At 33.7% G+C, this 16970-nt stretch overlaps 1 protein-coding gene across 1 annotated transcript; it reads right to left on the bottom strand.

Moving 5' to 3' along the window:
* Positions 1 to 4930: 4930 nt before the first annotated feature.
* Positions 4931 to 14843, bottom strand: LOC150103278 (U-scoloptoxin(01)-Er1a-like). The gene is made up of 4 exons (XM_090398435.1): positions 14733 to 14843; positions 8277 to 8316; positions 7040 to 7077; positions 4931 to 5314 (listed from the first exon to the last, which is right to left on the bottom strand). The coding sequence occupies exons 1-4, from the start codon at positions 14841 to 14843 to the stop codon at positions 4931 to 4933; spliced, it is 573 nt and encodes a 190-aa protein (XP_090254561.1).
* Positions 14844 to 16970: the final 2127 nt, after the last annotated feature.

Genomic DNA, 16970 nt, shown 5'->3' with positions numbered 1-16970 from the left:
TTTAGAATGGAACAAAAATTCCATATCCATATATTTGCTAGACCTTTTACTATCAAATGACCACTTATTGAGAAGACTACAAGTTCTTTGGTATCAATATCTGTCCTATTCTTTGTCCTTTGTCTTACAAAATTTGTCCAATTCTCATTCATCCGCTCAATCCAAAGAAATATATTCACTTATAATAATGCTTAATACAAAGGAAATAGATACTTGATTAGACTTATTAGTTTGTTTGCTTTAAAAAATAAGGGACAAAATGATATTTGATAAATAACCTGAAAAGCTCAATATTAGAAATATCTTCATAAAGTTAAATTAACTGCATAACTTAAAACAGAAACGTACAATTCTACATAAGTGGGCATAAGTGGAACTTACCAATCAAAATGTACTTCATTTTGTTAGTCACTTAATGGAGAAAACCTAAACAGGAAATAAAAGTAAGAATGAAGAATGTATCTTCAGGATTATAGAAAGTGATACCTAGGTATTCTATTAACAAGTCCACCTTTAATCCTTTATGAGGAGTGAAAATAACAATCTTACTCCACAAAATGATGTTCATTTTATACTATAGTTTGTTGTTTGAGTGTAAATATCATTAAAAAATGAAAAAAAAACTACTTTTGATAAATTATTGATATTATCACAAGTTCTTATGCATACACCAAGGGACGATACTTAACCATGCTAGCATTATTTAAAAATATAAAGATCAGAAGTTAATGGGAAAAAAGGACTTTTCATGTACACCATCTTCCAAAATAACAAGATCATTGATTATATTATGCGCTTGTAGTATAACTGCGGAAATCACTTACCTGCTAACGAGATTTAATATTCCGGTTGTAGGTGTGTGCGTATTTGACTTGAAGTGGGCCCTATATATAGTGAGGACTCTCCCGTTAGCACGTGTTCGTCACCAAGTAGCGTGTCTTGAAAATCCTGTTCCCTTTCAGGAAGATGTCAAGATAATGTCAACCTACTGATGGAATAAAAATAACCGTTGATGCATCTATGGCATTCCAATTGATAACCTCTACGAAATAAAAATGACCCTTGTAATAACTGTGGTATTCTAGTTGAGTGACCTCAATGGACTACCGAATCTTTTGGCAGTCTGTTGAAAATGTCCTGCTGTTTTCTTTTTAAATGTTGCTACCTTGAACTGGATTCTTCGACTCATCCTCATCGTGCCAATAGATAAATAGACGTCATAAAAAAAAGAAAGAAACACGAGACCACGTTGATTTATGACAGCCAATAAGTACAGAAATTAAAACAACCAGAAATAAAGGATTTCTCTCATTTATCTGTTTGTATTTAATGTACGATTCTGTAAATGTATGGCAAGTTCATGATCTCTGAAGGTAAAAGAACATTGCAAAAATCATCACGTGGCAAAAAAGAAACGAGGCTCGTAAATTGCCTTCTTACATTACATGGTGTCTTATTGTAAATTAGCAAACCGTGTTTATTAACCTAGAGTCAGCATTGTCGGTTAGCGTCAGAAGAATCCAGTTTTGCCATGGACCTTGGGTTGTACGTTGTTGCCTGTTTATAGCAACAGTGGCAAGGAGCGCATCCTTTTTAAAAAACCACACAGAACGTTTCTAATTACATCTTTTCTTAGACACGTACTGAGAAGAAGACCTTGAAGAGCTAACCGGCCTTTACAAAGAAGGGGTCACTCCTAAACTGTCACCAAGGGCATGGGCTAATCCATCAAAGTCCGAAAGCCGGCAAAGCACACTTTTCTTATTCCTCGTTTAAAGATTTCTTAGATGCACGGCAAACATTGGCTCATGTCACGTTTTTAAATTATACACTCACCCACCTTTGTGTGTTTATACATTCCTTATGTACACACGCAAACGTATATAGACGCGTGCTAGCTTATCTTCAGTTGTTGCCTTTATATTCTTAATGGGGTGTGCATGGTAAGTAATTCATTATTGAATTGATGTCCTTGACTGATTTCTTGAAAAACGGAGAAGGAGGGTTTTGTTGATTAACGAATTCTTAAGGGGGTGTTATAGACCGAAGAATATAATCATTAGAAAGTTCGGTCTTGAAGTTTGCAATCGGCTTTCGAAACTACATTAAACTGCATGTAGGTGCTTAGGAAAAAACCTTCATCAATCGTTATCCACCGTAGCAAGAATTAAACATGTGGTCTATTTTTGTATTATTAATGATCTTAATGTTGCTTGAAATTGACAAAATTACTAGATTAAAGTAATTTTGTCAATTAAAGACACAGGGACAGCTAAGGTAAACATTTGTTGAGGCACAGTGTAGGTTGTTTCCACTCCATTTTTCTTCAAAAGGGGTCTTTCTTAATATGTGTAATTTTCTCCGTACGAAGTAGATGCATTGCTTTTCTATTTATTACGAAGACACCTTATACTTAGGATCTTTTACATGGTCTTACAATTTCACTTAATTATATTTTTAACCTTTCTTGGGTCACATATGCGAGGATACTAAAATGACCGTTTTGACATTGGATACTTTTTAATATTACTCAAATTATATATTTCCCAGAGCAAATTTAGTCATTGAGGAAGAAATGTAAAGCAACGAAAAAAATCATTAATCCTTTTAGACGTTCGTGATGATGCAATCATGAAAAATTAGTTTATAATTTGAGTCGTAGAGGCCAAATATAATTATTTCAGTTCTGAATAGAAAATTCTAAAGTATTTTCTATTCGGATTACAAGTAAGCAATATTACCTGTGTTCGGTCATCTTGAACTAATCTAATTGCTTAAGTATAACTTTGAAAGAATTGTTGAAGAATAGAAATATGTCCCTCATTATCGGATTCGTTATGTGATCGATTAAGTGATCTTTTGACCCACCCATAAACTGATATTTTTCTCAAGTGTACCTGTTTCTATGCGCAGTAGTACAGTAAATAATTTCCCATAATGCCCAGTTTTGCGTGCCTGTGCAATAATGGAAAACTAAGCCGAAAATTTATTACGTTGGTCATTATTGACCTTTTGACTATTTTGAATACAACTTCTGTTATATTGAGACAACTTCGTCAATCTCTTGACGTCGGTCTTTTCCCCCCTATTTTTGTCCTCTTTCCACTATCCATAGCATGCCTCCTGATCTTTTGGCAGAAGATAAGAATAAAAATACTCAGTAGCATTGATACTAATACGTCCTCTGGCCCTGCACAGTAGCTTCCAGTAGTACAGGAAGCTTTTGCTTCAGAATTAATACTAATACTGTAATTGATCGTATTCATTTGACATCTTTCTGAACACTTTTCAAAAGGATCTCTCATTATATGTTCAAATGCACACTTTTCTATGAATTCCGCAACCACGAAAAGTGGTAAACCGATACCACATTACTATCGTGAATAGATTAAGGTAAGATTCCCAAGAAATAAGACCACCCATCTCCTACAGAATTTAATATTGTCCGCTTAGTATGATTTTTTGTTTTCCTCTTTAGGAAACCAAACTAATATCCATTATTATTATTATCTATGGGAGTCATCATTGGCTAGTATTTATCAATGACTTCACTGCAGATTTCATTGCAACAGAGTGGTGTTTAGAAGGTCAGCTTCTAAAGCCAAAAATTAGAGTCACATTAGATGGTTTTGTTTTATGACTACAAAAATGACATTAAATTAAAATCAAATTCAAATATAATGAAACTTAAAATACGAATTTAAGAAGAAACCATATCAAAATTTTGATTTCTTCGAATTTTAAGTCAACAAAATGGGAGAGAGGAAGGGGAAAAAAACGAATTTCAAGGAAGCCGGACTAGTTGACAGAGTTGATAGCATTTCGACTATTCCAAGAATAGGCTGTAGATTCGAATGTCCACTTGAGAATGGATATTGTGAATGTGTTCAGGACGTAGATGAAATTCATCACAAAGTGTTGAGATCACTATCCAGCTTGTCGGTGGATTTTGCAGATAATGTAACCTTAGCCCCTACACAGTGTTAATGTAATATAGGTGTTGAACCTCTCGTTGGATGCACATAAAAATGTTCAGAGATCAGTCTCTACAAAAGAAATATTGTTAAGTGATATAGTGCTACATTCCCCTACTGATAAAGGTCGCTTAAACAAGTCTGGACAACCTTTTATCAGTATAGGAATGCCGAAGACGTTTTTGTTTTTCATTCAGTGCTTCCGTTTGTTTTAAATTACTCCCGAAACATAGCATTAGTAAAAAAACAGTCAGTCAAACTTGATGAGAATTCAACTGATTTTCAAAAGATGCAACATTTTTTGCTTTAAGTTATTGATTTATATATCTTATCAGAAAGTTTTATTTTTATTAATTTATTTTTTTTAGTTATTATTTGTTTTTTTCATTTGAATACCAGAATTTCGAAAATATGTACTCACTACTACTACGCCACCTACTGTGTACTTGCAGAATCGACTGTCGCCATAAGAACATGATAGCATACTTTTAGTTTAGTTTTAATCAAAGAAATAAAATTTCTTATATACATAGATAATACGTTAATTTTATTATTAAAAAAAGAAATGACATATGAATACTACTTTATTGTTATTTTTATTGTGACTACTATATTGTTAAATTTTTTTTGTGATTAATTGTTTATGACGTATTAATATTACTGCTGCAGACAAAAGAAACTCTTTTTTTTTTTTTTTTTGCTTTCAAAATTGCACTTTATTTTCCTTCCTCCTTGAATACATTCATAAATATCCCCAACCCAATTCGTCCAGTTAAAAAAAAAAGTGTCGTTAACTTAAAACTCGTTGATTAGTTAAGAATAGTTAGCACTGTACAAGCGACGGACATAAAGTCAGTAGACAGTTTCAGCCCTCACACAAAAAGCGACAACACTACATTTTATTCCTGATATTCAAACCGGTCGTTCGATTATTCACAGGGGGGGTGGGAACTAAATTACTGGACTTTGAAACGTGGAATGAGAGGGATGGCCTTCTGGATGTCCTCTTCGGTGTGGAAAGGCACATCAGGGTCGCCAGCAAGAACATTGGCATTCAAGTAGAAGAAATCTTTAGCATTCGCACAAGGAACAGCATCTTCTATATCTGCGCATGTGAAGGAGAGTTGATTGAAGACGGTTTGATTGCCACACACGAAACTGTATTGATAAACTGTTGGTTCTCCACCCTCAGGATCGACGGCTGTGTGGCAAACGTGGAATATTTGACAATTATTATCTACATCTGCATAATATCCATCTGCGGAACAACTGAAGGCTGAATTTACTGTACCTACTAGGAGTTCAGCGCCATCTGGAAGGTCATAAGCCTGTCTCTTGCGCTGATGGAATAAAAACAAAGAAAAAAAAACACTTGTTAAATAAGGAATCAATAATTTATTTATTAGAAATACTTATTTATTAATTTTTAGAAGCATTGCGAATTTTCAAGAAGTATTTATTAGAAAAATTACGTATTTTTTATCATAAAAATACATAAACATTATTAACACCTTTATTTTGTGATTTATACTTTAGGAAAACCGAAGAATTTTTCAACACTAGGTGGAGATAGTAGTATACATGTATCGTAATGGCATCAATCGATTGTTTAGAGCAGTGCTTCCCAAACTTCTGGATGTCAGGGCCCCCTTTGCAAAAATTAAAATATTTCACGGCCCCCCCCTCGAAAAAAATCGTAATAGAGAGATATATTATTATAATATTTATTGTATTTATATTCAATACAAAACGTACACAGCGAATATTGCAAAAATCAAATGCAAATATTACATTTTTTGCCTCTTACCGTTTGGTTCTGAAGACGATGCGGGCTGTTCTAGTAAAATATGAAATACTGTCCTTTTTTTTTTGGGTCTGTTTCTGCTTCTTCTGATTGTTCGCGGGAATTTTTTTTATTTTTTATCAGTCACTTATCCATCTCAGGGTTAAATTTTTTAACGTAGAATAGATCAAATAATATCACCCTTTACCGATACTGGCACACCTCAGACTGATAACATGAAATTAGTGAATATTACCTGAATAAGGGAATCCCCCAGACCAGGAACATTTTTCTCTTTTGTGACTTTTCTCCCCTTTAAGGTAATTAAGCCTAACGCGAAACAGACAGCAAAAGCAGTCATATAAAACTTGCATATGACTGGTGCGGTATTAACAAAAGATCGCGCAACCGAAAGATAAAAGCATAGCTGACAATTGAGTTGAAATGCTAACTCTCTTCAACCGAATTCCATATGTGAAACTGCCATAACTTGTATACAACACAAGATCATTATATATATATAATGATATTGTATTTATAATTATAATTGGGCCCTCCCTAACAGCCACTATATATATATATATATATATATATATATATATATATATATATATATATATATATATATATATATATATATATATATATATATATATAGTGGCTGTTAGGGAGGGCCCACTGCAAGGGAGTTACTATCTCCTCACATGAACTTGTTTAAGCTTTTTTCATGTGTGAAGTATATGCGAAACTTTTATTGGTAATAACAGAAAACTAGCTCGGATGAGAGTAATAATATAAAACGAGTTTTGATATGTATATAAAGTCTATATCAACAGTCCCTGATTACGAACGCGTGATGAAAGGGACAGGAAGATTTGGAGCTTCCCTGGCGAGCATTCGAAGTAAATACAATTAACCACTGCTTTGAAATGAAACATATGAATAAGCAATATTTAATAATATTCATTAAGCGCCGAAATACGCAGGAAGCAAAGTTTGTGAACCAACACCAATGTGTGCATTTTTCCATTAAAATATAAAAAATAACAAAAATAAATAAATAAATAATAAAAGTTAAATACGTTTTTTTTAAATAAAAAAATCTACTTAGTCTTAAAACATTTTAAATTTGCTTTCATTATTTCACAGCCCCCCTCAACAAAACCTACGGCCCCAACGGGGCCGCGGCCCACAGTTTGGGAAGCGCTGGTTTACAGTATAACCGTTTTCATGATTATATCATAAACATATTTTGCACTAATAGGATAAAAAATATACTTACCCTAGGTAAGGCATTGACTACTGCTAACACAAGGCATACTGCAAATAAAAAAAAAAGAAAAAGAAAAGATACGAGTTTAGATGATTGATTTCTACCATGATTAAAGTAAACATACACAGAAAGATACAAATAATATCAAAAGAGAATGCAGCAGATCTAATCAACAGGAACAATGACATCACAACTAATGATATCGTTTTGAACTACTGAACAAATGTGATTCTTTGACGCAACAATCTTTCGTTAGACGCCATCTGTTGAAAATAATGAAGATAGTAATCTCATTTTCACTTATGACGTTAATAAAGCTCACCGTCGAAAGCACAAATACTGAATAGAAATTTTATTCCAAAATTTGGGGGAAATTATTTGCCAAAATAGCCATTTTCACTAATTAAATAAAGAATAAACCCTCTAATAAATTTTATTTCTCAAAGAGAGAGAGAGAGCAGGCGAAGATTTTTTAGCTGTAACCAATAAATAAAGGAAATCGGTGGCCACCCTTTGTCGTCATCAGTAGCTGATCATCCGAATATCAGTGAGTTTCAAAACACCGGAGTGAAAGCACAGAACTGCCGCCATCTTGAAATTCTAAACCTCAGCCTAGTATATTATTGTCTGAAGTAATACATGCAATTGTCGACTTTTTTTCAGTTGTGGGATTAAAACCCGAACTTATCAGCAAAAAAATAGTCATCTGCCTGTGCCAAAGATCAACTGACTCGAGAACTGCTAACAAAAGGACCAGCAAAAATTTCTCTAGTTGCTACTAGAATCGAACCTGTAACAGTCTCTTGACAGTTTAGCATTATGCAAGCAGTGCCGTTGCTACGAAGTTATAAAAGCATTCTTTATTCATTGTTTTCATTTATAATATAATTATAAGTAATTATAAGTATTCTCCCTCTAATCATTTAGTAATAATTCAAGAAAATAAAATGGCACTTGACTGAACGCTGTACATAATCTACTCAAGTTTCATATATTAATCTTTTTTCTAATATAGACCACGAAGAAAAGTAATTGGCGACTTTATGTACAGTATGCAAATTGAATACAGTCCATTAGCAATGATAAGAAATAACTCTTAATTCTCGTATCTTTATTGAAATTCGATATTATATTAAAACTAATTATTTTTTGGGATATATTTATCTAAAGGTTTTCAATAATCAGCTCAGCGAAGTTATTTAAAGAAAGAAAAATGAGGAATTATGGGAAATAGGAGACAACTTACTGATCAAAATACCCTTCATATCTGGTAGTTTATCTTCAATCTGAAATTAAAAAATAAGTAAATAAGAGTGCGACATTATTGCAACTAGTATTTATCGCTTGGCTGATTGCTTGATCAGTCAAGCGATAAATGATATATTTATACTATTATTCATCTTTTCTTTGACGCATAAAACTCAATAACCTGTTATGACCAAGGAAGTTCACATATAAACCTAACTGATACTATGATCAGGCGATTACTCCCATCTATATGATATGCTATGTCTCAAGGATGCATTCTCCATCTGACTGGCCTATGGAATGAAACCCTGCCATCGTCGTATGAAACAGATGGATTGTTCTAAAGAAAATTGCAACAATGCTACTGGAATCCCACATTTTATATTATAGATACTGTTATATATTATAAATGGTATTATTAATTATAAAGTTTTTAAAAAATTAAAATTAGTTAAAAAAGAATGACCACAGCTTTTGCTGTCTAAAAATCCACAGCAAAAGATATGCAACCTTGTTATGAGGTGTTGAAATTAATGTTTTTTTATTCTAACTTGAGATGTTAAGCACTACATAGTATTATTATCTGTTAATGTCACAGTATTCTACGTTTGGTATTAAAAATGACAAAAATCATCGAAGATAGAGAGAGAAAGTACTTCTACTTTGCTAACAACGCTAACTTGTAGTTCCTAACAATACAGATTAAGTATTATCGGAATCTAAGTACGATGAACCGTTAGTTTGTTTTTTCTAACTACATTTTGCAGCATGCGACAATGCGAAAAAAAAAACTAACAATAATGCATAGTGCGATTATTGTTTAAATAAACATTAATGATTTTAACAATTAACCTAAGACTAAATTCTAATCTAAAGTGAAGCATCAGTGTTAGAGACTGCTAACCAGTCGACGCTGAAAAACCAAAAAATCAAAGACTTACCTTTCCACTGTGAAAATCACTAAATGGCACCAATCCAAGTTTACGTATATTAGGAACTCGAAGATATCCTTATGTCCAAGTGTCCGAAACACGGAGTATTTATACAAATACGTTAAATGCTAATGGTGTTATTAGCATACTTTAGTCATGACTCCGCGTGTCTTGAAAAGCCAGTTAAGGTTAAGTTTAACAGGATTTCTGATGGAGAGGGATGTCACAAAAGACGAGATAAAAATGACCTTATTGGGGAATATCTAATTCTATCGATAACCTTCGACCCAAAAGGGCCTACCAAATCGGGCTACTAATTTATAACTGTTCAAAAAGTACAGGAAGCTATAAGTAAAACGAGTTAATGGGACACCTCAGATTCTATTTCTTTCCCTTTTTCAATGATAACTTGGTCAGTTGCCTTGATCTCTGGTCTTGTTGTCCGATAGTTAAGGTAATGTCTATAGTTAGCCGACACCTTCTCTCTTTATCAGGACCATTAGGGGGATGGCAAAGCAAACATAATTGTAAACACAGCATTGGGATGAGTCCTATTTAAGATGATTACCCAAGATCTGTAGTTTTAAGAAACAGCTGTAGGGTATTTCATGTGCCAGTAGTGGAGTGAGGACGTATGCGTTCACTTCTAACACAACAGTTCACTTGAATGGAATTCAAAAACACCAATTGCTTGAATAAAATAAGGGAGATATCGTGTATAGAACGTCACTTTTACACTGCGGATAAGGAAGAGAACTGTTGATTTTCTTGGAAATCAAAATTCCTATGGATATTTGGAAGAAACCAGCAGTCGATTGTTGTGCCGTTGTCATGGCGATAAGGTAAAAGAGGAATAATATGAACTCAATGGAAAACAGTGGCTCATCTGGTGTAATGAGAAACTGGATTGTTGCGACACAATAGAAGAAGGAATCTCGTGTGATGAGATGATTTCATTGATGAACTTTATGAACATATGAACATCGTTTGAGTTGATTTGCGGACTTGAACATGTAAATAGCATTTGAGGTAGGAAGTTGAACTTTTGTGAAGGTATTTGATGTCCTAGTGAACGGTTAATTATTCTCGATAGGACATGTGATGTTTTTTGGTGTGTTGCAAATACTCTTTGCTTTACTTTAAGCCTCTGTGATTATCACTTAATGAAATTATCACTCTGTCATTATCACTTCTCTCTTTATCAGGTGATAATTACAGAGTGATTTTTCATTGTTAAGATCATTATTGTTTCCGGAAGCAACAATTGCAAGTTTGCATTACTATTAGTCTTTTCCTATTTGTTCACATGGTGCAAAATGTATCCATAAAAATACTTTACTTGACTTGGCTGGAATAATAATCACTGAATATTAAAATAAATAAAACATTTCGGCGCTAATTTCGAGTGTCCCTGTAAATAACACAATGTTTCATTAGTTTAAAAAATGAATTGTGAATTATATCTAAAAATTAAATATATCACTGTGTTTTAATTAATAACAGTAGGAATGAAAAAGCTTAAATATGACTAATTAAAATGTACGTGACTATCGCTCTTCTTGTCAGACCACATATTTTTGACATATGGTGAATAAAATATCTTTTACATTCGTAACTTATTGATTGATATTATTTACGAAATATTAAGGGTTAAAATAGAGCTGGTTTATTGTTCAAATATTCCTCGTAAAAGGCTAGATAGAATCTTTTTGGTGTACATCAACCAAATAATGACATTACAAGCCAAAATATATTTATTATTTTATTTATTTATTATTGTAAATATATAAACGTAGGCGGTTATTAAAATAAACTTCTTCATCTTTTTCTTCTAAGCTCTTTTTTGTAACCATTTATGGTTATAAGCCTCTCCCATTTGTTTTCATCTTTCTATATTAAAGGCCTTGCTATGCCAGCATTCTCCAGCCATCTCCACTAGGTGGGGTGTCCATCTTTTCTCTGGTCATCCCGGCATTCGTCTTCCTTCGTATGGATGCCACTGGGTGATTGTCTTTGTTTACGTGCCGCTTTTCATCCGTGCAATATATCCTGTCCATCTCCATTTTTAATTTTTTCCACTATATCCAACACTTTTGTTTTTTTATCTTATACCTTCATTCCTTGTTTTGTCTTGCAGTTTGATGTTTAGCATGGCTCCATCCATTCTGTCCAGTATTTGTTTGGTTATCGGCCATACTTCTGACCCCTATGTCATAATTGAGATGAGGCATGATCCTTTTATTAATGTAAAAGTTCTTCCAAGGTATACATATTCTCTACTTGTTCTATTTTGCTACTGTTTATTGTTATTTGTTTTTCAGTAATCTCGTTTCCTTTGATATTTCGCATTCTTTTAGTTGTCTTTTTTTCCATAGTTTCATACGTATAATCCTACTTTATTTGATATTGTGCTTAATTAATTCATTTCTTTTACTTCTCTTTTGTTTTTTGCTATTTTTTCATCAGCGTATCATAAATGATTTTGTTTTTTAACATTGCTAGTAATACTTTGAGCACTCCAAATTAATTAATTCCCTTAGGGCGTATTCTAATACCGTATTGAATAATTTGGATGAAATAGTATCTCCTTAGCATACTCCTTTATTTACTTGGAACCGACTGCTGCGTTCATATATAAAGATACTAGCAGTTGCCTTTTTATATATTTTGTTTATAAGGCTATATATAATTTTGGCTTACGTCATCTTTCTTTAATGATATTAAGATCGCTTGTTTTTCAAATGAATCGAAGGCTTTTTTTTATAATCTATAAATTCTAAGTTCATAAATGGTACTTATACGAATACTTACACGTATATTTACTTACAGGTATATCCCGATCAATATAAGAATTAATTTAAATAATTTATATATTCAGAAAAACACTTTTAAATCATATAAAATAAATAAATAATAATAATATTTTCCCAGTAATTCATAATAATTATTTGTTAGTTATCTATGGTTATCCAATAGCAAGGAATTTTTTTAATCATTTAAAGTTGATTCAGTTTTCACTTAAATAGTGTTTTTAAATTGAAAAGCCTACACTGGTAAGCACAAGTTACTGAATAAAACTGCGCAAAGAATTCGAACAATATAAAGACATTGTTAGTCGAGCAATTTTTCCCCAAATGAAGCCTGTTCTTTATAATGCACCTGTTGATAGGTAAGATGAAGAGCGATATCTTGAACAATCTTCTTTTATAGCTTCGTAATCTTGGAATACCTGAAGGCTGTTTCCATCACGAAACGCTATTACTGTATCATAATAACCTGAGCGAAATAAATTTGTGTTATGGTTGAAGCGATAATTTTAGGAAAAATGTAATTGGATTACCTTATTATCCTTTTTTAGTACACTAAAGAAAGAAAGAGCGATAGCATCAAAGTACGATGATATTAAGACCAACGTAATCAATGAGTTCCTATTCAAAAAGCAATTCGCTCCCTAGAAAATCCCTAAATCTTAGCAGTTGAAAATGAAAATGTAACTTCATTATCGACAACACCTTTTTTTAACTCAGATAACAGAGTTATAATAGATCCCATCATGGAAGCAATTTCATGGAAAATTATGTTGTGGAGAATTTTCACTGAGTGGTGGTGTTTTGTTTTTGAGATTCCAAAGAGTACGTTAGTATTCTATAAAAATTTCCATTCAATACTCTTTATTCTTCTTTCCCGGATTAACTGTATCTATTCACTTGTGAGTACAATCGTGTAAACTGTGATAGAAATTTATTTAAGTTAAGGGATAACTTAAATCCAAGCGTTAAATTTATTTAAGTTAAGGGATAACTTTAATCCAAGCGTAAGCAAATACCTTCCAGGTATTTGCTTACGCTTGGACTCGCCGAACTTTATATATTTACTATATTCGGCATGAAACTCTTTGAGTTTCTTATTCGGCTATGAACCAAACATGCATTTTTTTCTCAACTCACTTCAGGCATCCAGCAAGCAGGGTGATGACTATTTCACACTAGAGTGGGTATGCTGACCATTCTGAGTGGAAAATACTATTTCACCTTATGTAACTTTTATTACTCACAATGTAATATTTGTTAATGTGTCTTGTGTATTTAAAAATATCCACTTTTTGGTAGCTTCCTTATGTATATTGCTGTCTTTTACATCTTTCTTAACTTGTCCATCGCTTCCTAATAACATGCACGAAATGAGCTCGGTTTTGTAGGGATATCTTTTTTTAGGTTTTTTTAATCTTTTTTTTTCGGTTTTGTAGGGATTTCTAAAAGTAGGGAATATCTCATTTTGGCTGCACCATGCCTTGAAAATCCGAGTAGAAGACAATATTAATCTGCAACATTTTGAGCTGTAAAATTCAAAATGTTGAAAATATCAACCCTTTTTACTTCTAGAGTTAACGACAGAGAACTATATAAAATGCAATGACGATAAAAATTATCTAACCGGAGAATATTTCTAAATATGCTTATAGGAAAGGCAGGTTTATTATTATTATTATTATTATTATTATTATTATTATTATTATTATTATTATTATTATTATTATTATTATTATTATTATTATTTTATTCACATTATTGATACACAGTAAAAACAAGATATCATATAAATTATTATCATTATTATTTTTATTTATTTTTTTTTAAGAGGAATAATATTACCTCAGTGGAAAACAGTGGGTCATCTAGTGTAACGAGGAACTGGATTGTTACTACACAATAGAAGAAGGAATTACGTGTGATGAGATGCTTTCATTGGCGAACTTTATGAACATATGGACATAATAATAATAACATTAGTTATTATTATTATTACAGTGATTATAAACATTCCACGTTTACCACCGGGGTAATGAACACTGTCTACCATGAGAGAACAGAAGAACCCAATAATAATACAGAACTGAATGACAATCAAAAACCTAAAATAGAATAAAATAATTTAAAGGAAGCGATAGTTTTAGTTCTCACTTCGTTACTATTCAAGGTCAGCATTAGACCTTGAACTGATCAGATTTAATTAATCTCCATCTATTTATCTTATATCCTAACTAAGATTATCCTATCCTAGTTTAAAGTAGACGACACATTGTCCTGCAGAATTTATTTTAAAATTAAGAGAAACCACTCCTAGTGGGATTGCAGATGTAAGAAAATGAAAGAAAAAAAACCTTCTTCATAACCCATGTTTATTACAGTTCAGTTCTATTGGACAATAATTACAACGTGATCAAAATTAAAGTATCCCGGCTTAAGACCTTGTGGAGCTCCAACCACTGATCCAAATGCTGTGAAACTTTGCAAGAAGTGAGTCGTGCGGAAGCGTATCTGAGGTGAGGAAAAAGTAGTTCCAAAATTCACCACCAGAGGAAGCTGTATGTGGTGTACCCGATATAGAAATAGTAATTTTTCTATATGTAAGGAGAAAAGTGATACAAGCATAACACATTTTTATTTACTTCCATTATGCATTCACGGGATGTACTGTTCAATGTGCTGCCTTTCTTTCCTGGTATGACATAAACTACACACTCTGCACAGCGTGTTCAACGGCAGCTGGTCGCGGGCTGATGCGGCGCATATGCTGTCTTTCAGAGCTGGCAAGTTATATTCCGATAAACCCTGTCTTTGAGAAATCCCCATATTCGGAAGTCACAGGGAAGGTCAGATAAGGTGAATGAGGTGACCATGCATTTGAAAACGCACGGTTGATCGCTCTGGCTTCCGTGAAATGTTCTCGAAGAATCTGTATGGATCGACCGAGGCGTGGAGGGGCCTCGTATAGGCGCTACTGTAGATGTGGACAAATTATTTATCATATAGCAGGTACCTCTTGGCAGTTTTATTTATTTATTTATTCGTATGGAGTTTCCCCCTTTCCCCCATCCCTTAAGACGGGTTGAGCTCCCTCATGGGGGATTAAGTATTTATGACTGGTAGATCTATGTGTTCACGGAGCTGGTTTGCCTATTGTGAGGACGAAAACCCCGAGTTTCCGGGTGAAAACACTCCGCTACCTCAGTATGAGACCGGCTAACTCACCTTTTGTCGAAAGAGACCAGATATAGGTTTCTCACGTCATGGACGAGAATCGAACCCAGGTCTTTCCGATCGAAGGGCTTCATCTATACCGACTGAGTTACGGAGGCTCACTCTCGGCAGTAACTGAGAAGAATGCATTTTTGCTCATGGAGTCCCGACTGGCGAATGTACTCAAAGAAAAATGGTCGCGCAAAATCATTCAGCATTCAACTCCACTCGAGCCAGGAATATTACAGCGAATATCAGTGGACTTTCAAAGTCCTGTGGGCGCAACTCGTGTGTCAGGGTTATCTTGAATGGATAGAAATGAAGAATCATCCGTAGAATTATCCCGACAGTTGTATAAAGCACATCCATGTGTTATTTTTGATACAGCAGGTGAACTGCAGAACCAACGCTGTTCGTGGCCTGCTCTACAACGGCATTAGCAACTTCATTCACTTGTTGTGAACTGATTATTTTGCGACCTCTGCCAGGTCTAACTCCCAGCATTCTAATTTCTTCAAAACGACTAATTATTCGTCGCAGAGCACATGGAAATAGTGGACCTCGTCGACGTTCGTTCAGAATACGAATTTTGTAGAGTGAAGCAACAGCATTGTAATTGTTTAGGTAGTACATTCTCTGGAGCAAGGTTAGTGCTATCACTGTGGACGGTATTAACAACCAGAATGAAGGGGGGGGGGAGAAATCCCCTGTCCATCTTTTGAAACCCTCCTGGTACCTACCGAGTTGCATGATATGCAAATTCCACGGATTCGATTTTTGCAATGCCCCTGGTGGTGAATTTTGGAACTACTTTTTTTTTCCTTAGATATCGCTACGGCATTACGCACAATTTATATCTGCAAAGCTTTGCAGCACTTGAGTCACTAGACGGCGCTCTACAAGACCTTAAACAGGGATACTTTAATTATGATCATCCTGTAGTTATGTGAAATGGTAACTACTAATTCAGAGCCAGTTAAGAGATAATTATGGGATAAAATAAGGATAATTAATTACACAAATAATCTGAATTCTTGTTGCAGCTTCCTGTTGATTAAGAAGCGGATTACTGTAAACCCGATTCGTTTGTTTTCCTACACCTTTACAACTGGGACACTCTTCAGACTTGTACTCTGTTAGCGTACCAAACCAAAGAGCGTTGTGAGGGAGGAAAGAAAGAAAGTTAAAGTACCGGTCAAGTAGGATTGCTCAGTTGAAAGAGGCATCAAATGTCTGATACCAAAGGTTGACTCCGTTCAATCAAACGAACAGGTTTTTGTCCGTCATTTCAGTTTTAAGCCGTTCCTGTGGATAACTACAGGAAGCTGTTTTATGTCAGTTCAAATTTTAACAGGAAGAATATGTATAAATATTGCATATGGGACGATGAGGAATAATAAAGAGAAGAGGACGTTGGAGATGACCATCCATGGTGGCAGTTGTCTGGCAGAGCAAAATAACCTTTGCGGGGAGGATGTAAAATTCCACTGACTGTCAAAGATATGGAAATAATCTGGGATATCCCAAGGGATCCCAAGACATATAAAATATCTACTGTCTCTAACGCTGTGACTTTGCAAATAAAAATATTATTTATTTATATATACATAATAACCGAATATGTAAAAAGAATAAAAGGAATAAAAATTATTTTAAAAAATTTAGTAAAATATGTTTTTATATCTTTTTTTCATTACACATCTATTTTTTTAATAGTTCTAAATCATAGCTAAATAGGAT

The sequence above is a fragment of the Typopeltis vanoorti genome, chromosome 9 (assembly GCF_054136105.1).
Source record: "Typopeltis vanoorti isolate ZY-2024b chromosome 9, IOZ_Tvanoo_1.0, whole genome shotgun sequence".
Lineage (NCBI taxonomy): Eukaryota > Metazoa > Arthropoda > Arachnida > Uropygi > Thelyphonidae > Typopeltis > Typopeltis vanoorti.
This window is presented reverse-complemented; position numbering and strand designations above follow the sequence as displayed.